Here is a 25768-nt window from a genome sequence, read left to right as displayed (position 1 = left end):
GAACAAATTAACAGAGAAAGGCTCTCATTTATAAATGTGGCATATGTAAAAAATGGGCATACAATTGTGTATGCCACTTCCAATGCAAAGGTCGTATCTTGACAGGAGAATGAGCACTTAAATATTAACTTAAATATTAGCTTGAAACAGTTTTATACACCATATGAATTAATTTATTCTGGCATACGTTCAATTTTACGAAGGCTTTAGAAATGAGACTCTGACAGATTCAGACACTTGGTTGTCCAGGATAGTTCAATTGACACATTGTACGGTGCAGTAGTCACCTCTGCATATAACTGAAATGTATGAATATATTTTTAACTTGCAACTCAAATACAGAACTGGCAATTGTATTGTAAAAATTGTCTGTAAAATGGTGGCCAATGTCCCATTGATGATTTTGGTTGGACTTTGTATAATAAGAATTTTTTCTTTGAGGTTTGAGGTCTTTTTGTCCCTGCATATTGTTGTATAGGTACGTAATATAAGCCATTGCCTAACATAGATGGCAGCTAATATGCATATGCCTTGATGCTGCACCTTTGTCAGCTCAGTCAGGCGTGGCCATAACACGTTGACACAGATTGTGTCCTAGAAAATAGCAATACCTCAGGGCACGGATCTCACTAGTCTAAACTAAAGCTTCTGATGCACTGACATGGAGTAAAAAATAACCTTTCATTCAAGTTTAAAATATCAAAATATTGGGGGAAATTTAAATATGTTGGGAGGAGGCACTGCAGACAAGGGCTTTTAATGTATTTGACATAAAAAAGTCTATATAAATGCCCAGACAATGGGGCTTAGCAGACCCATCACATACGGCTAAGACAGATTGATCATAATATGTTTTAAACAATGTTAAAGAAAGTCCAAATGAATGATGGGTTTGGCAGACATACTGAGCTGTGCATACAGGATCTGAACAATATAATGAGAATAAAAATAGAAAATAATAGCATTATTTTTATAATGACGCTTTCTCTAGATCAGAACAACAACAAAAAAACCATGTGATTTTTTATGTTTACTTGTCTGATTAATTAGTTTCAAACATAAATGTATTTATATTTACTTATTTGTAACAAACTGGCTTTTTTAATTTTAAAATGACCTGGTTTAAATATCAGCAATTTGTTAAATAGCTGAAAATGCATGATAGATGGTGTGTGGGATCCTATGTATTTTTTTTTTTTATTTTTTTCTAGCCACAACTATAATGCACTGATGGATGAAAAGTGTGTAGTATGCATATGGAATGGGACTGTATTGTTTAATGTACTGAAGTATTACTTTGAGCCAAAGGTTTGTATTTTTGTCCAATTGGTGATTAAGTTAAAATGTAAAATAAAAGTATATTAAGTTCGGATCTTGACTTCATATATTAAATAACAGCCCAGAGCCTCAAAAATGCAGTCAACTCTTTCACATATACATGTGCTACATATGAACAGAATGAAATGCATTATACAAAAAAAAGCTCTGGGCATTTTCTAATGGCAGACCATTACACATTTTCGAGTGACTGAGACATTTCTGAATCCAAAGGGCTCGAAACAGGAGGGAGAAAAAAGGTCCATTTAAATGCCTTTCTGCTTATTTTACAGTTTACATTATGTAATTCATTCATAAATCACGACCGACCTTTTAGGGAACTGTACCTCTCGTCCCGTTATTTTGATCAAATGTGGCACTTCCTTATTTGGGGTTGTGTTAGAGTTAGAGTAACTGTAGCCAGAGGTCATTTGATCCATTACTAGATTTTGTCTTCTATCTAGCCAGGCTGGAGCTTGAATGTAAAATCTATTTTTATAGTGGGACAATTGAGTTCTAGATGAATGCCTTGTAGGGTCTGTTGTTGCAATGAAAATTACATGCAGTCAGGCACACAGCGGAAGCAAGGACTTTTGGTTCTTAAATATCGCTCAGTGTATCAGCACACATAAGAGATGGAATTGTGTATTTGTAAACGAAAATTAGATGTAATCTATGGAAGCTGAAATCTACCTCAAAGAAAGAGGGAGCAAGACAACAGCTTTAGAATAAAGTTCCAATAGTTAAAGTACTTAGTTAATGTAATTTACTAATTTAAAGCAACAATCATTTTGTTACCATATTCATTGTTCTTTCTTAATGTTGTGTACTGTAAAGTACATGTTGATTATCATTACCGATATTTAGCATTAAAATTAAATAACATTAATTATTAACTAATCTGTGTGTTTGAAGTGTTTTTCATTTCCATGTATTGTTTTTCAAGTGTTTTTCATTGTTAGTCACTTTTTCATTGTTAATTACTTCATCCTCCCATATTTATAATAAATACATACATAAATTGTACATACAGTATGTGAGGCTTTTTATCAGTGCAGGACAATAATTTAGTGCCTTGCTGATTTCCTTCTAGTACTCATTAATTAAAAGCATTTAGCAATTACTTGTTTGGATATCAATTATGGCTAATTTGGGCAGCATTGTTTTAATGTATTAAGTTTAATTTATGACATGTTAGATGTGAAGCAAAACCTACTATTACAGAATTTCCTATTACAATCAATTTTTAACATTGCAAGTGTTCCTAGGGTTCAACTAACTGATTGTTCATGATCTGCTAACCTAATTTACCTATTAATGCACAAATCCATTTTTATGTTTATGAAATGTACATATTTCTCTTGGCACCAGTTTAGTAAATGCTCCTATGAGTTGTATTTTAGTTAAGTGACAAACATTTCATCACCTTAGAATTATAAGGTTCTATCTCACATTTTTTTTGTCATAATTGTTTTTTGTCATGATTTTCACATATTCCTATTAAATGACAACTTATTTACATTATGTAATGTTTTTTTTTTATTTATATAAATAAAAAAACAACAAAAAACAAACAAATGTTACACATATTCTGTTTGCTATGGAATGCAAACACTTTAAAGCTCATTATCTCAAAATCATTCTGAACGCAGATAGAACCTTCCATAATTCCAAGGTGACTATTTGTGTTGGCGTTATTAGTGTTTTCAAATTGAAGATGCTGTTGCCTAAATTAATAGAATTAGCAGAGAAAATGGACCAGGTTGGAAAACAAATGCTTAGTCATTTGTAAAGCAGCTTAATGTCTCAGCTAGGCAGAACTGATTTGTCAGTATTATCGATAAACACAATACTACACAATTAAAGAGTTCAGATGCAAAAACCTCTAAGTGCCATCTGACATATTCTTCTACAATGAGTATTTTTGTGGAGTTATTTCACTTTAAAGGCAATGTAAAGAACCTATATTTTGCCCTAAAAGTGGATTTACTCAACATACAGAAGCCTGCAAATAATATTTCAAATGGTTCAGAGGTCTTTGCATCTGAACTCTTAAATTTTTAACAAAAACAAAAAAAAAAAAAGTTGTTAAATAGTCTTTAGTTCTTATATGGCTGTTTTTTTTTTTTTTTTTTTTTTTAGGGTCTGCAATAACACTGTTTGAGTAATGAGGCACAGTAGTGTAACACTGTAATGCAGCCTTCCTGAAAACATAGTGCTTCAGAGTACAAATAAAGTCAAACCAGAGTGTGGGAAAAAGAGAATGAATGCAGGTCCATTTTCTCACGATGAGAACAATAAATTGCAGAGCGTAGAGGACATTGACAGTGCTCAGACAAGACAGAGCTGTTTTCATTTTAGAAAGTCTCAGCTTTAAAATATACCAGTGTTAATATGAAATAAATGAATAAATACAGGAAAAACAAACAAATAAGTATGTTTAAAAAACCTTGGGTTTTGCAGTTATACTGTCTTTATTGTGGCATGACTGATCCCTTTAGCTATTACCACTGTAAATACACATAAACACTGCATGTGATAGAAAACTATATCTATCTAGGCATAGAAAAATAATGTGTTATATGAAAATCACATCACCACATTACCAAGTCCTTGAAAATCTTGTTTAAACAAAAGACTACAGATAAAAAATAAATAAATGCAAATCAGAGCATAACACAGAAACTTGAGATAATTAATATGCAAGCCCCCAGAGGCATTTGATTAGCCACAACGTTTCCTTGTGTTATATTAATGATGGTTTCCTTATGTTCTAAGTTTATAACAGCTCATTATATTTCTTTTTTATGTAAAACTTTTATTTTGAAAATACTGTAGGCAAGATGAGACTAGGGAAATGCAACACATTTAGAGCATATTTAGATTCTCATCTTACCACTGCAGTTAGAATGCTAAATGTGTAATAGTAAATATGGATAATAGGTTTATTCAATGCACCCCTAAAAAGACATATGGGGTTCTATTTTAACAATCTATTTTATTTAGTTAGTTTTTTTTTTTTTTTTCATTTGTAAAAAAATATTGGCGTACTGCTGTACATCCTGCATAGTCCAAGCAATGTGTAACCCACACTGCACTGTACTTTAGACCAGCTATCAGCTGTCTGTTTTAGTTCCTCAAAACCTCTTTTGTAGTCCACAAAGTCGCACAAATGGAGTTGCCATGTAAACAACGTGATGGAAAACGCAAAAATTAAAGATGCTCTGGTCTGAAAAAAGCAACAAGTTAGGGCAAACACTAAAGTTTTGTCCCTTATTGCACCCGTATGATAGGGCCCATAGTCTATTTAACTTTATCTGTTGTAAGTTTAGCATGTATATTGTGAAATCTGTAGTGCAACAACAAACACATGTAAAATATTGAATAAGTGTTTTATGCCCATTCATGGGTTGTGTAATTTATATGGCATAAATCTTCATCAAAAGTTTTGGTCTCATCATTCTGACAGGGTGATAATAGTATAAGAATGTGCTAACTTGTAAATTAAGAACAATTCCTGGCCATGTTTTCATATACTGATCTTAAACCCACAAAATACAATCTATCAGTACATTTAATCCACAACACATCACTCTTTAGCAAACTAGGTTGCTCACAGAGGTCATTCGCTTCTGGCTATAGTGACTTTTTCAAACACTTCATTTGAAATGGTTGTCCTTTGACAAGTCATCTACTTGGTGTGTATTGTGTGCAGTGTTATGTTGCATGTGTGTATTTCACTGTACATCACTCTGTGTAAACATCAGCAACTGACATGAGTCACAAGAGCATCAGAGCAGAGCTCATTAATATCCATGACCTTTCCGTATATGGTAAAAACAGAGTGTATCATTACAGGGCCAAATGTGTTGCAAATGGACATGCACATGTTTTCTGGAGAACGTTGCTTTTGCCTAAGCCACAAACTATTTATGTAGATATCAGTGATTTATATGGCACTTTTAATATAATATAATATAATATAATATAATATAATATAATATAATATAATATAATATAATATAATATAATATAATATAATATAATATATAACAGCTGACTGGGTTCCTTGTGTATTTTACCATGCTTTTTTAGTATTTTATTATTCTTATTAATTATAAAAACATTTATTGTACATGTCTTATAAATGGATTAATGTTAAGTTGAACTGAATCTATTTTGGAATATAATGGCAGGGGTAATTGTATTATTATTATTATTTATTTCAAATGTTTACTAGTTCTATTTATCATTAACTAAAGACTACATAGTCTCTTCAATGACTTTGTACTTCCTGACTTGATGTACGGTGTACATCAACATAAAGTAGACGTCAATGTACAGGCAAATGTAAAGTGGCAGATAGAGCTTAACGTGGTACAATTTAGGAAAACACATGCAATTACAAAAAAAAAAAAAAAAACAGCAAATTAAGAAAATGTTTTTATCCATTTGACAGCACACATGCTGCAAATCCTTATAACACATACACATTAAATAAACGTGCTGCACGCCCACAACGCGAACAAATGAATGAAACTTGCTCCATTTTCTCTCAATGCAAACTATTTAAGAAAACGCGCTGCATTTTACTCAAACATAATGAAAATATTTCAAGGAGACACTAATATGTGACGGACACTGCTTTGTCGTGACTATGGCTGTTTCTCAATATGCACTTTTAATTTATTTAGGGTCGTCTATTTGCTGAACTTCGTATTAAAATCTGTATTATTTGTATTGTGCAGAGTATATTTGTAAGGTTTGTGTGCATGTTATATATACATTTCACAGTTTCCCAAGTTCGTTATTCTGAGATAACTTGGCAAGAACAGTCTTCATGAGAGCGCAATTTTATTGTCTGCATTCATGGAATTAAGAAACAGCCTATTGCTCAGTGGAGATGTATATGATCTTTAAAAAGTAAGTTTTTTGTTTGTAAGCTTAATTAGCTTAAATAACCAAAACCTAAAAAGTTGTGCCCGTCATGTTTTAGGGTCTCCTTGAAACATTTCCGTTGTGTAATGAGAAAAATGTTTGCGCTGTAAGAAAATGCAGCACATTTTATTAATTGTTTGCGTTGTGTAATAATGCTGCACATTTTTTAACCACACCTTAAAATGTTTTTTTTCATGTGTTGTGACGATTTGCAGCCCGTGTGCCATCAAACTGATGAAGATCTTTTCTCAATTTGCTGGCATTTTTTTTTTGCAATTGCATGTGTTTTCTTAAATTGCAGCACGTTAAGCTATCCAAGCCACTGTACAAATGACAAAAGTCACAATACCACTTTTAGATTTCACACTTGCATCATCATATTTGTCACAATGTGACTTCTTTCCTCATGATATTTCCCGATTCCCAATTTCACTTATTTTCCATTAGAAATGAGCTCCCAGAAATGGTTTGATAACCCTGTAATATGTTTAAGTTATCAGTCTAATATGAAATGCTTTTTACCTTCTGAATAGTGTGATAGGGTCAGCAAGCTAACACAGGACGCCCCAGCTCCTGATCCAAATATAGTCACCCTTTTCGGGTCGCCTTTGAAAGCTTGGATATTCTCTTTGATCCACCGCAGTGCTTGGATCTGGTCCAACAGCCCATAATTCCCTTTGGCTGCCTGGTCACCTGTACTCAGGAACCCTAGTGACATAACAAACACAAAAGATGCTATTTTACAAGACAGAAAAAAAAGCTTTTCAAATGGTTACTTTTAAGTAATTAAAAGCTTATTTGCATTTATTGTTGAAACTCCCTCGCTTTTTTATAATCCTTTTAATTTTCAGGCATCTGTGAGCCATTTGATTAAAACTTGTTTTCATTCTAATTGTCTTTTGCTTGACACACCTTCCCTCCCACTCACAAACACACGAACACAAAAGAATCAACACACTTGACATCTTAATAGGCTGAGCACAGAATTCTAAAAAGAGGCCCTTAATAGCATGCCACGGTTACTTCATACTAAGGGCACTAATGGCTGCCCTCAAACTCTCTCATTATTTACCTCTGGACCCGCTCTGTCCCACTACCCTTTCACTGAAGTCATCATTGTGAAGAAAAATCAAAAAGGCATCACTTTGGGTGCAAGAGACATGCTGTTCAAGCACAGAGGATATTCAAGGTTGCATTTTAGACTCTAATAGGGTTATTCGACCGTCTTTATGGAAAAAGGCTGAGGTTACTTCCATGTTAATTGATGCAATTTAGCTACTCATTGAAAGTTGAATGTGAAGGTGCCCATATTTCCACTGGGTTAATGATAAGTCACGCAAATGACACGAAAATGATGACTTGACAGCATCTGTGGGTCTCAGTGTGGATAAAAGCTACTTTCTAATCAAAATCAGGTTACACTTCATTTGATGTTGCACTTTAGAGATGCTGTTGACTATAAGAAGGTAACTATGCAACTGCATTAAAAAATGTTGGGATGATTTAACTCCAATTATGGGTAAATCTAACCACTGTGTTTAATATTAACAAAAACAAATTTTTACACAACTTCAACAACCTACCACTTTTTTTTTTTTTTTTTTTTTTGTAGTAGGGGTTAGTAAAATAAGTTGATGTAATTGTAAAGTAACTTTTTCCCCTTTCCTAACATTGCATTTGAAAAAGATGGGGCACAATAAGTTCTACTTAGACTGAAACATGTTAAATGCATGCTCTACAAACCATTGTATTCATCAATTTTATTCAGTTTAAAATAACTATAAATACTCCTTCATCTTCTATTTTCAGATATCAGATTAAATCCATACCACAGGTATTTTAATATGACAAGATATAACAATAACATATTTGGGATAAACTCCTTTCAGAAAGCTGCATTATATTATATATGATTATGTATTTTTCATTTTTCTTTTGCTGTAACAATGGAAAACTTGTTCACATAGACTCTTCATTTGAGTTCTGCTGTGCCAAGTTATTAAAAAAAAAAAAAAAAAAAAAAAAAAAAAAAACTACTGTAAAACATATCAGTTTACAGTTTGTGCTTCAGGGGTGTTTTCCAGTTTTTCATTTATTCAGAATTTTGTGGCCTTGATCGCTGCTTTGGCACCTTTTGATGTTTAAAGGTGCAGTATGTAAGTTTTAAGGTGGCCACACCAAGTGGCTGAACTAGGTATTGCATTCCTGGATCAAAACAAACGCAAGCGCCGGTTGCCAGATTAAGGACCAATAATGCTGATTTAAATTGTGTTTTATATAAACCAACAGCACGTTATAGAAGGAATATTTTCTATGTTAAAATGACTTTTTGGCCGCATTTACACTGCATGGTTCAAGTGACCCAATTCCAATTATTTTCTCCCAAGTAGCACAGATCAGATATGGCCCATGTATGTGTAAGCAGAAAAAAAATAACATAGATACTGATTTACTCAAATCAGATTCAGACCTTTTTCATATGTGGAAATATATTCGATATGAGTTGGGTCTGTGCCCTTATGTCTGTAGTAAAAGCAAGTAGATCGGATTTTCACCAGTCAATGGACGCGCATCCTTAAAAACCATACCGAATGACATCAAGTCTGATGCTTTAATTTCAATACAGACTTTAGCAGAGTCGAAAACCTTCAATCTTATACACAAGGACTAAAAAAGCTTTTATATTGTCATGTAACACAAGTAATGAGAAAGAGAGAGAGAGAGAGAGAGAGGGAGAGAGAAAGCACAATATCCGCCACATAACCAATATAAACTAATTAAAAACTGTTGCATACATCACCTGCTAAAATCACACCATGGACATTGCATTAAGATGCCTATTGGTTAAAAAAGGCCTAGATTATAACAAGATGGGCAAATGAGAACTTTTCTGTCATAAACTATGGTAAAACAACTTGTCAAAAGGAATTTAAAAAACAAAATTAAAGCCTCCAAACAGATTAAATACAGGAAAGAACAAATAAAAGGGTGCTCTTTTATCATCAGCTGTCAGTCAGCACCTGCTCTTTTTCCCCCTGATCATTTCATCTTTGCTGTGTGCAGTGTAAATGCAGACAATTGGATACGAGTCACTTTTAAAAAGATGATGTAAGCCGATCATCAAAAAAGTCAGATAGAGTCACAAAATTGGAATTGACCAACAAGTGTAATGTGCAGTGTAATAGTGAAGTGTAAATGTAGCCTTTTCTAACCAACACCTCAAATTGATATATTAGAAACGGCTTCTATTTCTTGCAGCTGAACAAGAGTAAACTTGATGACATGATCACCGCAGGTACAACTCATGTGCATTATTTAGTGCTAAATGCCAATAATGTGACTTTGAATGCCATTTTACATTACATGTATTGCCATACTACTGAAAGCAGCAGCGGATAGTTCACCTCAGATCTTGAAAATAAAATATACTGTGAACATAGTGCAAACCAAACATATTAGTTATTCAGCATCTACTTTTAATAATTTAAAGAGGTTTAATAATTAGATTATAAACCTTACCATTTCATGAGCGAGTGCATATTCTGTGCTGAATGGCTGTATTTCAATTGCTGTCATGCTTCGACTTGTGCAGTAAAATTGTTTCTCACTGCAAATCTCGTCATGTAGTGTGTTGTTAGGACAGGGGGATACAATATAACCTGCTCAACTATTGTAAACGCTCGTAATGCTTATATTTTTTGCTAATTAATAACTTCAAGTAGAACTCTGAATCTGCGTCTCATTTCAGATTCTGCTACTGTCCACCGGAGTTCAAATTTCAGTCACAGACACATACTTTGAAAGCCTTTCTTAATAAATGAATGAAATATGTGATTTTTTACGAAGACAGCCTTAGGTGCTGAAATATAATTGGCTAAAGTGGCATTGGGTGTGTTAAAATAAACAAAACAAAGACATTGTTCCAGCACGGAAAACACATTTTCAAAGTTGAATAACTGACTTTAGAATTGTTTTTCAGATAAACAAGAAGGTTAATCTTTTTAAAATATCTGCAAACATATTATTGTATTTTTTTATGCTATATAGAAGAGTCAAAAACTTACATACAGCACGTTTAATCATTTGACAAATTGAATTTTCTTGATAATTTTGCAAATTGAAGCTTTGCAGTTTTTGGGTTGGTAAATTACAGTACAAAATCATATATTTTTTTTTTTTGTGTGTGTGAATGTGCGTAGTATTCTATCATTTCTGATGCAATACATTGTTACAAACAATAACCTTTTTCAAAAGAAAAACAAAAATAAATGTCCCATGATGCAATTTGATGGCACAAATAAACTGAAAACAGCCATAAATCATGAGATGCAGTCATGTCTACTGTATGTATGACTGTTAATTAAAATATACTGAATATGAATAATTTATTATTTACTAAGAATCTGCTGTTTTTGTTTTCTCACACAAAATTCTCACATCTCTGTCCAGGTTTGTTTTCACACTTATTCTTTAAAATGCATAATCCCTAGAAGCAGAATTTACTAAAAAAAAAAAAAAAAAAAAAAGAAAAGAAAAGTTTAATGCAGCTAAATGCAATATTTGTTTTCTATCAAATTGCAGATACCAGTTAATGAGCATTTGTGATTAAGGCAACATATGTTACAGTATATAATAAAGATGTGCAAAACAGTTGTTTTATACATCTGTCAAATTCCTGCAGAAAAAAAAAGCGTTTGGGTTTATCATAATCTGTTAAATTATTTGTTGTTAGAGTTTTACTCCTTTTTTGGACTCAATGGATGAACACTTCATTTCAACATTTCACTGGTTGGTTACAGTTTAAAAGAAAACTTCTGGAATTTGGAAAATGCTGGATATTCAGAAAAATATCTGTTGGGGGAACATTAAATATCATTCATTAAGCAAGACCAAACACTGCAATTGCCACTAGCTAGCTAATGCATACTTGAAAAGTAAGCAGAATGTCTAAAGGGGAACATCAAAATAAAGTATTACTTTCAGACTGCTAACAGAAAGCAGTCCCTTCTTATTAAATGATGATTTGCCTTAGGCTTTGTTTGACAAAATCACTTCTTATTTGAAGAGACACTATATCAAAGTGACAACATGAAGCAACAGATATTTCCTCAAAGACTTTTAAATGAACCCCAATTGCTCAGATCGGCTTAGGTTATGCGTGCCAACCTCTTGTAACAAGCTTGTCAATGTGTACAAATTCACAAACAGGTTGACAAATTAGCTGACTGTCTTAAGTCCATTAGCAAGACCCAGAAAAGCCTCAGGGGTTTCAGTTCTGTTCCTTTGCCCGGTCTTGGATTTCGAATCATGGTCTCTGGCAAAGACATTTTCCTCATAGTCCCGCTTAGGGGCTGGACCCAGACAGCTCTGGACAAATAGGATGAGAAGCAGGGGAAGAAGGACTATCCACTGCGGCTTTTTGATAGAGGGACAGATCCAGTTGGTCATGCCTACACAGAAATGGCTTGCTGTGGGAGCGGGATTACAAAGCCCCAAACACTATCTGTGCAGTAGCTCAACTGGATAACCCTAGGCCACGGACACATACTGAGTGTCATCATGACTCAAAGAAATCAAAGGAATTCTGAGAATGCATCTTACTGTAAGTCTTCACAGAAATGTCCTGCTAGAAAGTACTGGAAGATATTGTGAGGAATCCACAATATAATAATCAATGCACCGACAGTATAGTGCAGCGCTCATTCAGACTCAGGAGTGGAGTGCCAACAAAATGGACTGCTGCACTTGATGTTTATTGCACATTCTCCGCTATGATGTCTACTGTACCCTAGTTCTGAGGTTGGTTCCGCAACAGTCCACTAGGTGTTCTTCAAAACCACATCTATGTCTGACAGTTAATATAAAATTGAAGCACTCTACAGAACGGATGAAGAAACGTATATATAAACTGCATATTCTGTGAATATTTGAAAGATCAATGTACTAAAGGCGTGAACTAACCTTTGCAAATCACATCATTGTACCTAGTCTAAAAATAACTTTCCATTCAATCAATCTTGCTAAAATGTAAAAAAATGAAAACCAGCTCAATACAAGAAAGTTAAAGACTTCTAATTTGTAAGTGCAAAGAAAATCATTGCAAAAATAGGTGTAATAACAACATCAAAAAAAAAAAGTAATAATAATAATTCATTCATTCATTTTCTTTTCGGCTTAGTCCCTTTATTAAACTGGGGTCACCACAGTGGAATGAACCACCAACTTATTCAGCATATGTTTTATGCAGTGGATGCCCTTTCAGCTGCAATCAGTCACTGGGAAACACACATACACTCTTGCATTCACAATCATATACTACAGCTAATTTAGTATATACTATTCACCTATACAGCATGTCTTTGGGCTGTGGGAGAAACCAGAGCACCAGGAGGAAACCCACACAAACACAGAGAGAGAACATGCAAACTCCACACAGAAACGCCAACTGAGCCGAGGTTCAAACCAGCGACCCAGCGACCTTCTTGTTGTGAGGCGACAGCACTCCGTACTGCGCCACTGCCTTGCCTATTCATTATAATTATTAAATTTTTTTATTATTATTAAATTATTCAATTTATTTATTTATTATTATTTATTTATTTATTTATTTTATTTTTTACATTTTTTTGCACTCATCATAAATAAAGATTGCTTTTTGACACTAAAGATTTCAATGAAATAACTTTTCATTGTTAAATAATGGGTTATTTTGATAGCTTTTTCCTGAGGAATAACTTTCTTTATGAAACCCAAAATTGCTCTTCTGTGGCATTACTGTGAAATCCTCCTTTTGGATTAGATAAACCCAAAGGAATATTTATATATTAATATAGTATGTATTAAATCCGTACACCTGCTCCTGATTCTTCTGGAGCTTAAAGTGACATATTACTTTCTCTTTCCCTTTACAGAGTGAAGTATTACATTAATACTTGGCCACATGTTCCGGACCGTTTTGTATTAGTGTTCGGGATAGACACTCCGAAACATTCAACAAGGATTGATGCAGTTCCCGGTATGTTGTTCAAAGTAAGACCCTCACTAATCCGTTGCTGTATTAAATGGTGAAGCCAGCGAGAGCTGCACGCAGAAATGTAGGTCACCGCTCCACATACTATGGCGAGATCCGAACGCTGAGCGACAGTGACAAAAATATCTTGCCAGGAGCACAGCTTGATGCTGTCGCTAAAACACTTCCAACTGTATCCCTAACACACCTCAGCAGGATGTATGGAAGGAAAGGGCGCTCGCATTGATGTCTCCACAGCGGTGAGAGCAGCTCAATTATATACCAGCAACAATCCCAAAGCAGCCTGAAATGACAGTTATGACTTCAGGGGGAGCAGTAAAGTAAACAGAGACCTTAAAAACATGACAAGGTAGTTTACTTGATAACGGCGGTTAAATATGATTATCATAATAATAAACGTTTTAGGAAGGAAAATAAATTTATTATATAGACAGCAAAAGTTGAAGAGAAAGTTCAAGAAAACTGAATAATTTGCTCATTCTTATGTCACTTTAAACCTATTCGATTTTCTTTTGCGGAACTCAAAGTATGATTTTAAAACACTGTTTGTTATCATTTACCATTTCCATTAACTTTAATTGTATGTAGTATTTGTTCATTTCTTGATAGATTGACCTACTCCTTGGCTAACTGACTGACTGAGTGATTACCAAGTCTTGTATGCAAATATGAAAGATATATATATATATATATATATATATATATATATATATATATATATATATATATATATATTTTTTTTTTTTTTTTTTTACTTATGTGTCATGAGAAACAGAGCCAGTGAATTCAAATAAAATAAATAAATATAAATTTTAGACAAAATTGCAAGTGTAACTTCAATTAAAGTCAATTACATATTTTTTCCAGGTTTATTACAGAACATGTGAACACCACTGAGGCAGTCATTTTAACATTTTTAAAATGTGTAACTTAATGTCCTTGTTAAAGGTGCGTTTGTAAGTTTTTGACTCTTCTAAAGCATAAAAATACCATAAGGTTTTGCAGGTATTTAAGAAAATTTGCTAAGTGAGCATACTTGTTTATCTGAAAAACAAATAAGCTATTTACTTTTGAAAATGGGCATTTAAAGGAGAGGGTGCTCGCTGCAGAGCCATTTGAGCAGAGCTGAGCTCCAGCGAGGGGGAGCATGAGCTCTCGTTCTGCCTTCTGTAAGCTGTTTTAATGCGTACACCAACCCCACCCCTAACCCTATCCCCAGTGACATCACTCGTAGAAGAAGTGCAAAAAAGGTGGAGCTCAAGCTCAAGCTCCCCCTCGCTGGAGCTCAGCTCGCCCAAATGGCTCTGCAGCAAGCACCACTTGATTTAAAGACAAATGCCTGTCTTTGTTTTTTTTTTTTTTTTTTTAAATCTCCATAACCTGCCCACTGCCCGTTTACCCAATTATATTTCATCACTCCAGGTTGCCTTAGTATAAAATGACCCTTGTTGCAAGTCTTGAAGGATGCATTTATGTGTGAAGCAACAGGTGAAAAAGGGACCTCAGAAGCAGCAGCCTATGAAATGAGATGCAGTTTCAGAGATATAAAAATCCAAATTATTATTATTATTATTTTAATTAGCAAATACTACAAAGGTTACAGGACAACACGGTGGCGCAACGAGTAGTACAATCACCTCACAGCAAGATCATTGGTCCGTGCTCCGGCTGGGTCAGTTGATCAGTGTTGAGTTTTCATGTTCTACCCGTGTTCGCATGGGTTTCTTCCGGGTTCTCTGGTTTCCCCCACAAGTCCAAAGACATGTGGTATAGGTGAGCTGAGTAAACTAAACTGTCTGTAGCGTATGAGTGTGAATGATGTGTATGGATAGTTGCAGCTGGAAAGGCATCCTTCTGGATCAATAAAGGGACTAAGCCAAAAAGAAAATGATTGAATAAATAAAGATTGCAATCACAAACATTAGCTGAGCAGCATACACTGTAATACCATGCCCTAACACCATGCAAGGTGAAAAAGTGTTTTGAATTTAAACTGCAATACCTAGTTCAACCCCTGGGTGTCACTTTAGCATAATGCACTTTTAAAATACAACCCATATAACTGTTCTCATAAAGCTCTGTATATAAAATTATTGTATCGTTAAAATAAAAACAAAATAATCTGGAGTATTTAAACCTTAAATGGCCATAATGCTCAAAAAATGGACCACTTGGATTTTCATATGGATTTTGGAGTATGCTATTTTATCCTGTACATTTGCATATGCATGTCTATGTAGCCTTGAAACTTTTTGCTACCAAAAACATAACTCTCTCATAGCAAAAACAACTTTTGTCTTTCAAAATTTCAAAAAACTCTCCTGTTTGCCTGTGCTTTCCTGCTTGCCTGGCAATATACATACATTTAGAGACAATCTTGTAACTTGGACGCAATTAAAATCTAAATTACAAAAACAAAACATATAGGTTAATGGCTTCAGAAAATATGATGACGGACACTCAAAGCTAATATTTCAATGGCAGTTTTAAATGCAAATATAATGTGAAAAAAATCCTTTACAGTTTTGTACTGCATGAATGGTCAGAATAGCCGCTATGGCCTTTAGATCTTATACGTTGTTCTATAGGAACATATTCTAATATAGTTCCAAATTTAAATCAATCCACTGTATAAAGTGTTTTAAAAATTAATGGGACTGAATTATCTGTCAAACATTTTATTTTTATTATATATTTTATTAATATTTTTATTATTTTTTACAAATAACGCAATGCTTTCAATACTGCTGTGTTATCACTACTATAATGACATGTTTATTTTACAAAAAAATGTTCACATTAACATATTCATCTAAATGCCACTCTCAACAATGTAGACTCAACAATGTAGAACGTTCGCTAACATTAAACCACTGCTAGTGTATTGCACTTGTTTTTTCCTTAAAATAAAAACAACAAAAATTATCTTCACAAAAGCTCCATTCATTTAACAATCACTTAATAATAATAATAATAATAATAATAATAATAATAATAATAAAAAGAAAAAACAGCAACAACAACTAGTATAATCTAAATTGTTTGGTGAAAGAATGAAAATGATAAGGCTACAGGTTGGGGCAAATATTTTTCTTTTTGGGGGGAGGGGTGAACGATTCCTTTAATACACCAAAGTTAACAAAGGATTAAACTATTGTGTGAAAAATAAACAACAGCAGCTTTGGCTCAAGCAATCAGCCAAAACTAAACCCCAGGAATTTAATGTAACACAGCCACATAATCTTTTATGTACGCTTTATGCTGGCCCTTAAGAGGATGGATGATGTAGGCGACCATAAACTATACAGATAAACCTCAGAGGTGGAGGAGAGCAGCACGCAAGATAAGAGTATACAGTAATCTCTAGGCCGAATGAAAAGTTTTACATTAGTGTTTGCGATTGTATTAGATCAAATTTGTTTTCCGTTATATGATGTGACTGTCGCACTTGAGAACAAAACATTGAAATTTCCCATCGGGTATGTATGTAATTTCTTTCTCTTTTAATAAATATATACCTCCATGCCACATACAGTATCAAAACACAGCTATTGCTTTTGTTCTTTAGATTTTATTATTTTTTTATGACATTGAGAAATGAAGCATGATTTAAAAACTGGTAGCAAAATAATACCATATTACTAAAATATGTAGCTATGTGTACTTTGTGATTCACTTTTACACAAATGTTGTATCATTTAATATTCTAAAAAAATATATTGAAAGTATTTCAGTTATTATTATGTATAGCAATGTGCTAAATCAAAGAGGATAACTGTAAAAAAAATGCATATTGATTTCATTTCTTTGTGTTGGCAGCCTCTAATTTTATAAGTGTATAATTACAGTCACAATCATCAAAACTTGTCTTCAATGGCAAATCCTCCTTTTATCTTCAAAACGTCTATTCAGCAGTCATTAACTAATGTGTTTTAATCAAAATATGCAAAGGAGAGGAGAAAAAAGAGAGAATAAAGCAAAGTAAAGCCAGCATTCTGACAGGCTGATGGTAATAGTGTCTAATTGTGCTCACTGTCAGGAAGATAATCCCTTTGGCTTCCAGATGAAATGTTAATTTTCCAGGAAGGAGATGTGAGAGGAACATTCTGGATTAGCTCAAATGAGGTCAGCCCTTGCACATACACAATGCTAAGACTTTTATCTGAGACATTATTGGTCAATGTCTTTGTTTCAGAATGACGTCAGAAGAGCAGTAATGAAGTCTGCTATGGCATCTCTAAGGCATGGGTACCGGTTATAATGACCTCCATTAAGGCTGATGGGAAATTAACCTCAGTCCATCAACTCCAATCACTGCATTCGCACTAGACCTCAATCTCCAGTTCAGATGATACACCGCTCATATAAATTTACTCTGGGATAATTATTGCAGCGGAAGTGTTTCGGGAGAAGTAATAGTTTTCAAAACTCTGGCACCCAGAAAGAACCTGAACCATCAGCACTGCACCATTTAGCACTACAACTGCCACGTATAGCAGTTCTTAACAATAGAGAGTTGTAAATAACACAGTTTTAGCAAACGTTAATAACTGTGAGACTACTAAAACATCTAAAAAAATTTTTTACACGGTGGTGATTCTAGTGTTATATAATAAATAAGTTGCTTTAGCAAAGACAGACATTTATACAGTAGATTTCACAGATGTGCCCTAGATTGGTCCTTGGTTATTTTTAATCTCTATTATAATTGCATTGTAATTTTACGACCAAACCTTAAGATACAGAACTGTATAGGTAAATCAATCAAAAAACTATGGTCACACTTTATTTTGATGGTCTGTTTGTTGAATTAATTTACACTGCATCAAAATAAAGTGTTACCAAAATGATTTGTTGAATCAACATGACTTAATCATAGCACCCATTATGCATCTAAACAAATCAAGTAAACTTAAACTGCTTTGAATGTTTTATAAGAACACAACATAAACTTGTCATTTAAACATGGTTTTAGCATGTCTGTGTAACTTTTTTTGCAGCTAATTGAATTAAAATGTTTGTGTTGTGTTTGTCTGATTGAATGTATACTTATTCACTCAATGTCAGCAATACACTTCAATTTAACAACATTCATCCTTGTTACATAAACAGGTTTTTGTCTTGTCCATGTATAATTATTAAAATTTGTTGTGTCACTTCAATTATATTTGTCTTAGTTGGCAGCACTAATGTTCAGTGATCTCCAAAAAGAACACTCAAAAAACAAAAGTTGAATCATCATGATTTATTTCTAGAACCCACACTGAAAATCCTAATTAGTTGATGGAATTAAATTAATTGAGTAAAATCATTGCCTCAATTTAATTGAGTAGCAAAGTCTCCCAAAACTTGCATATTTAAGTTTATTTAACTTTAATTATAATTAAATTGTTCAATTTAGTGTGTGTCTCTGTGTCTAATTATATACTATGAAAAAAAATAGAAATTAAAAGAAAAGTAGCCATTTATTCCCATTATGGTGAATAATTATAAATGAAGTGTTGTTTTTTTATTTAAAAAAAGACCTTGCTAAAAGGTTGCACATATTAAAATTTTACAGTCAAGGCTACATTAAAAATGACCTATTTTTTTCAAAGAATTAATTGTGATTTTGAGCTTATTATGCTTGAAATCTTAAGCTTATGCATTTTAATTGTATACAAGTTAAATTAACTCATATTTTTAAGTGACAGGATCAAAATGCAAAATTTTAAGTAAAGTTTATTCAACATTACTTGATTAAGTAAAGACTACATTAGGGTTTACAGTGCATTGCACATCTAAACAAATCAAGTAAACTTGGACTGCTGTGAATGTGTTATATGAACACAATATACACTTGTAAATTCAACATGGTTTTGATAGGTCTGTGTAACTTCTTTGCAGCTAATTGAATTATAATATTTATGTTGTGTTTATCTATTAATTCCTAGTAAAGTAACATGTCAGTAAAACACTTCAACTCAACAAGATTCATCCTTTTTACATCAACAAGTTTCAGTCTTGTTAGTGTATGGTTATTACAATCTATTTTGTTGCTTCATTTAGATTTGTCTTAGTTGGCAACATTGAAGTTCTTAACTTGCAGCCAGCTTGCTATGATTTCATCAAATTACCAATATAGCTATATTGCCTCACATCCTCACAATATGTCTCAAAGTATATTTTGGCAGTTAAGTTAAGCCATGGTGTGAGACAAAAAAGTAACATTTAAATATAAACTGCTATATATTCATTGCACATGACACCCAATCTAAATTAATTAAACTACAAAACTCAGAATTACACACATGGCAAAACATTCCAACTAATTTAACAAAAACAAGCTAAACTAAACTAAAACAATTGTCATAAGGCTTAGTTTAGAATCACACAACTATTAGAGCAGTTACTTAAAGCCAACAAAATTTAACAGGTAAACTTGAATTACCACAGTAAAACTGAAATAAATCACAAAATAAGCATGCCAAAAACACAAATAAGTGTAGTACAAAGGTACACTGAGGCAGAGTGCACATCACACACTGATCTGTCAGATTTTTAAATCCTCACAGCTCATCCGGGGATTGGTGGAACTAGCACCATAACGACGATGGACAGTTAACTGAACCAATAAACAACCCAAGAGTGGATTGAGAAGCAGAGAGAGGAGGGTGAGGAAAATAAACACACATAAAACCATCATGGAACATAAGACAAATAAACATACAAATTATAAAAAGAGTATGTTTAAATAACATTTTAGAGATATAAAAAAGTAACACAAAAGAAAACAATGGTAATTTTTAAAATACCAATTACAAAAAAGATGCACTTAGCAGTCACTTAGTGATTGTTCCACTCCCAGAAAATATTTAAAACCGCTACAGTCAGTTGTCAACACAGTTGCAATATTAGTCCATTAAAAACACTGCATACTCACTAATTATGCCAAGCTTACTTACTCTAGCACCCCTCTTAAAGAAACAGTGTCATAACCGCAGTTTAGGGGAGCTTCTATCTATAGCTTCAAATGTCCATCTTTTCATTTGATCACTAAATCAGTTTTGTTCAAACGTATGCACCAGTGTTCATGCTCCAGTAGCTTGTTTAAAGAGAACAGTACAAAAAATAAATTGTCAACATGAAGGGATCTCCAAGTACATTTTTCCTCTAAGATATAAGTTGTCCATATCTTGTATATGTGGAACACCACAACACAGAAATGTAAAAGTTCTGTCTCTTAAGCTAAGCATGCACAGTGACAAGTTCTTATACAGTTTTTTTTTTTTTTTTTTTTGGTGGGTACACGAACCAACTTATAAGTGCTTACCACCACCCACTGTGATGGAGGCACAAAGTAACTCACCAGAGACAGAATCGTTCATATGTAGAGCTTAAATCTCATTAAATCAACAAGTTATCATCTAATTAATTATTAATAGTATAATCATTCAGTATCAAACAACTAGAATAGAATCATTTAACAGAATTAAACTCGTTTCATTCTTTTTCATAAGACATATTTGTATTATGCAAATCAAGGAAGTGGCTTTTTGACTTTTTTGAGAGGGTTGGTTGGCTGGTCGGTTGATTAATTTATTGATTGATTGTTTGACCATCAAAAATTACCACCAAACATCCAAAATAACACTGTGTGCTGGGGTAAACCTGATTGTTGCATATGATTATATACTTTTTTTTTTATTGAATATCTGTTGCAAGTTGATGGTCGGGCTACTTCTGGCATGTGTACTGAAATCTGTACACACCCTTAGTCAATATGGTAAAAAGTGTTTTACTATGAAATATCTTTATTTCAGGAGTTCACACGTAAGCCTGGTTTATACTTCTGCATCGAGTGATCGACGTGACCCATGGCGCATGCAACGCGCGTAGCTGTGCATTTATACTTCTGCATTCTTTTTCTGTTGTTCTGCAGTAACACTTCCAAAACGCTAGTTGGCAGTGAGGAGTTTATGTTCTTCTGTGTCGAGTTTCTTCACTGGTGTTTTGTATTTTTCTGAATGATTCCTTAATATACAAGTGGTTCAAACTCACTCATTTTGAGGCAGGAGCAAGCGGACGTGCAACAACTTTAACCATGAGGTAAACACAAAACAAAACTTTCACGTGACTCCACAATTGTAAACAATCACTCCATCGGGCTCGCGCGGTTCTCGGTCCTGCAGAGACTCGTCAGCGCTACCAAGCTGACCAATCACAGAGCTTTTGCTACACATCATTGTAACGTGGAGTTACATTTTTTGAGAGGTGCGCATCAGCAACGTTGAAGGCCACGGCGTAGGGCTATGCGTCAACGCGTAGGCTGCGTCGTAGCATATGCGTGCGCTTGATGTAGAAGTATAAATCAGTCTTTAGCTGATAATCAATACTAAAGCTTGTTTGGCATGTTGTCCCAAGAGCCCTGAGCTTATAAGATCATCAAGCCCTGCATGGGGTCCCTTACATTAAAAGGGTAAGCGTGGAGTTTGAGCTCAGGTAGATCTTGATGAACTCCCCTTACTTGTTAATGGCTAATGACATATATAGGAATAGCTATACTGCTTACTAAAAGGTCGGCTATAGTGGCGATTTGATATGGTCAAATTACTTATATCCAGTGCTTAATTTGTGAATCGCGTGGTCCCTAAACAGATCGGGGTAACAGATCGGGCATGCTACCCGAAGATAAAAAGGTGTCGCACCCAAAACTGGAGAGTATGGGAGAGGGTGGGGGTCGAAGGGGTGTCACGAATGTAAGTTAAGGGGAGAACATGTTAACTCTGCATAGAAATGTCTACTGGTCCATGTAAAGGCTTTTTGTAAGTGACATTCTTGCTATGAGGCAACAGTGCTAACAGTGTCATCCAATCTAGAAAAAAGGAGGGAGGAGTAAAAATGGAAGGGGGGAATTCTTTAAGGCAAATTTCCAGAAGTAAAAAACTCTGGTTATTTATAGTGATTTACAAATTGTCTGATTGGTGAATCATGTGTTAGATAATGTGGGATCAGCCATGGACAATCATAAGCATGTGATCCTCCTAAAATTTGTTTATGAATAAACTTTACTTAAAAAGTCTGGATTGAAAAGTTCATATCAAAATTAAACATTATAAATCAAGGTGTCATATTTTTTAAAGAGCAAATAAGTGATGTAAACGCATGCCATGATTAGCAATTGCAACTCACCACTAACTAACTAACTAACTAACTAACTAACTAACTAACTAACTAACTAACTAACTAACTAACTAACTAACTAACTAACTAACTAACTAAATAACTAACTAACTAACTAACTAACTAAATAAATAAATAAATAACAACAAAATGTTCTATTCACATTGTCATGAGTCACTGGTGAAGTTGTCGACACTGAAAATCCATGTCAGAAGAGAATATAGAATGGATGCTTATATCATTGGTGTACCACTGAGAACATATTTTTTCTCACATGTTGGCTTTATATTTCATTATAGTGGATATCATTTCAATTAATTTTCCACTGAAACACTCCATCTAAAAAGCCTGAAGTGGTAACAGAGTGCTGTGTGTTTGTTTCTTTCAGCTGTGCATGTGTTATGAGTCAGAGAACACTCATTTAGTCTAGATCTGTCATTTGCAAAATGATTATATTACGTAACCATAACTCCTGCCCTTCTGGATGACAGAGTCCTGTACACTTCCTCTTTCTGAGGTCCATGCATAAACAATTGAGAGAAGCCAAACAGAGATATGATTGAAACTATATGTGTTCTGTTTTGCATATACTGTAAGATAAATGTTAAGCAGGTAGCATTCAGGCAATTAAAAACAATGCAAATAGTGTGTGTCTCAAATTAAATTACAATTCAGTATCATGAGCTTTTACAAGAAATGCACTCAACTATGGTTTAAAGGCAATTTTGAGCGCACACACACTTATTTAAAGTTACAATTTAGCGTGATTGCACAAAAAAGAAGCAGTAAAGACTTCAAAATGCATTTTTAAATAAAGACATCCAATTACATGACTATGTCTTTATATCCAATGATTCAAAACTACCAAAATAATTTTATTTTTTTTTTGGAAATTTTCTGCATGAGGTCAAATGCAAATTGCTATTACAAGTGTTGCAATTAAAGTTTTTTTTTTTTTCTCTGTATCTTAAATGATAATAATACTATTAAAAACACGGACATCAAGTAAGATCCATATGTCTTCTTTCTTAAATATGCAAATATGAATAACTTTGTTCATCATGCATTTATGTTTCATCCCAGGTGTACATAAACAACTCATATAGATTATGCAGAGCGTCAAGTAAACAAAAGTAAGCACTTTGCCTTCACAGAAAACCTGTTTGATAATTTGTTTGATAAAGACATGCCTTAAAGTGTTTGCTTGACATTGCAGCTGAGTTTCTTTATATGTCTATTTCAACCTTAACAAGTAAACAAAGCAGATCAAGTCATGCCTGTCTACAGCAGCAGCTGATTGTTTCACACGCATATATTAAGAGAAAGATGCTTCAGATAACATAATACAAGATTTTTATTAAAAAAAATTAATAATAACACTTTTGTTTTTTCGACTTGGACCTCGGTATGTTTATTTCACATAAGCTGCTATTTAAAGCCTTGGAAATCTTTCAAATTGCGTATGTAGTAAAATCTGCATGTACTGTATTAGCACTTTGATTATACAATGACAGCTGGGTTACTGTTCACACTCTAAATGACAAAGTTAAAACAAGATTCTGACAATCCTATCTAACCATTCACTTTTTTATTCTTTCCTCCTTTTGAGATTATGTAAACTGCTATCTGACAAAATATTTGGTAAATGTGTATAGAAACAAATTCCTTAAATGGCTTATGCCACTGGCTCTGAATAAACAACGGGTTCGGTCAGTCACTTTAGACCTAATGTAGAACTGTGCCATTAGCCTAAATCCTGTATGCTTACAAGATGTCAGACTCCATGATTTACATAACTTAGGACTCACAAAATGTATATTTTTTATTTTATTTTATTTTATTTTATTTTATTTTATTTTATTTTATTTTATTTTATTTTATTTTCAGCTTAGTCCCTTTATTAATCAGGGGTCCTCACAGCTAAATGAACCACCAACTTATCCAGCATATGTTTTACACAGCGGATACCCATCTCTGGGAAACATTCATATACTCTCATTCACACACATACACTACGGCCAGTTTAGCCAACCCAATTCACCTGTACTGCATGTCTTTAAACTTGTGGGGGAAACGGGAGCGCCTGGAGGGAACCCACACAGGGAGAACATGCAAACTCCACACAGACACGTCAACTGACTCAGCCGAAGCTTGATCCAGCAACCTTCTAGCTGTGAGGCGAATGTGCTACATTTTAATTAATTTATTTTAGGGGAAACATGGGCAGTAATATCGTTCATATAGCTTGTTTAATAAAGAATTACATGCCAAATAAAAATAACAAACTGTTACATACAATTTACATCTCATAAAAAACGCTGCCCCATCGTCCCTGATACAGCCACAACACTCGTGAACCAACAACATTGGTAGTTTACTGTGACCATCAGAGATGAAATCTCAAGCCATGTTTGTCAGCAAAACATAACTTACTGTATAGGCTGCATTTATGCAAGTCTGGTAATACCTTCCCCATGTAAATATTAGCAAAACTATCATGTTTTATCGAGATTTCAGTTAACTAGAGCAACAAGCAAAGCAATGTAGTGTTGTAGTACACCTACTGAATGAAATGCAGAAGCACAGTGATTAAAATGAGCATGTGTGATTATCAGAGAGTCTGTCTGATGTGTGGTGAAAGCACCATCTGTTCTTTATTTAGTGAGAATTGTGCTGTTTGAAACTGTCTGTTTCTCTAGCACAAGGGCTGCAGTCTTCTGTATGAGAAGGTTATTTTTGTATTATGCAGAGTAGAGATCTACATAGAAGAAAAACAAAATTGCATGTTTATACCACAACCATAACAGTGATTTTGTGAGATAATTTCTCCAAAGTCTGACTTAACATCACACTTTTTAGGAAGACTTTTTAAATCAATTATTTATATTATGGTATGTTTTTTTTTATTCTTTTTTTTATATAAGTTGTTTACATTTTAAGACTTTTATTTAAAAAAATAAAATAAAATAAAAAATGTTACAAACATACTGTTTGCTATGGAATGGAAAAACTATGAAGCTCAATATCTCAAGATCATTCAGAACGCAGATAGAACCTTAGAATTCCAAGGTGATGAAATGTACATTTACATTGCTTATTTGTCTACCGTACTTACAGTATTCACTCAATTTTCTTATTGTTGTATGTTCAATCCATTTAAATTTGTAAAAATAACTAAGTTAACTTAATTAATTTGGACAGTTCATTTCGCTGTGGTGACCCCTGATTAATAAAGGAAGACAAAACATGAATAAATGAATGAATAAAGGAATGAATAAATGAATAATCAGTTTGTGTTGGGATAATTGTGTGGAACCCTGG

The 25768-nt window shown here is 33.7% G+C and overlaps 1 protein-coding gene across 4 annotated transcripts in view; it reads right to left on the bottom strand.

Annotated features, from left to right (window-relative positions):
* The window catches only part of nlgn4xa (neuroligin 4 X-linked a), a 188390-nt gene that overhangs the window by 31287 nt on the left and 131335 nt on the right, over nucleotides 1–25768 (bottom strand). For all 4 annotated transcript variants that reach the window (XM_087236005.1, XM_087236006.1, XM_087236007.1 and 1 more), the window contains 1 exon segment: nucleotides 6778–6963. In XM_087236005.1, coding sequence (XP_087092131.1) covers nucleotides 6778–6963 — 186 coding nt within the window.

Source organism: Danio rerio, chromosome 1 (assembly GCF_052040795.2).
Source record: "Danio rerio strain M-AB ecotype USA chromosome 1, GRCz13ab, whole genome shotgun sequence".
Classification (NCBI taxonomy): domain Eukaryota; kingdom Metazoa; phylum Chordata; class Actinopteri; order Cypriniformes; family Danionidae; genus Danio; species Danio rerio.
The sequence above is the reverse complement of the archived record's forward strand: the minus strand, read 5'-3'. Positions and strand labels throughout refer to the sequence as shown.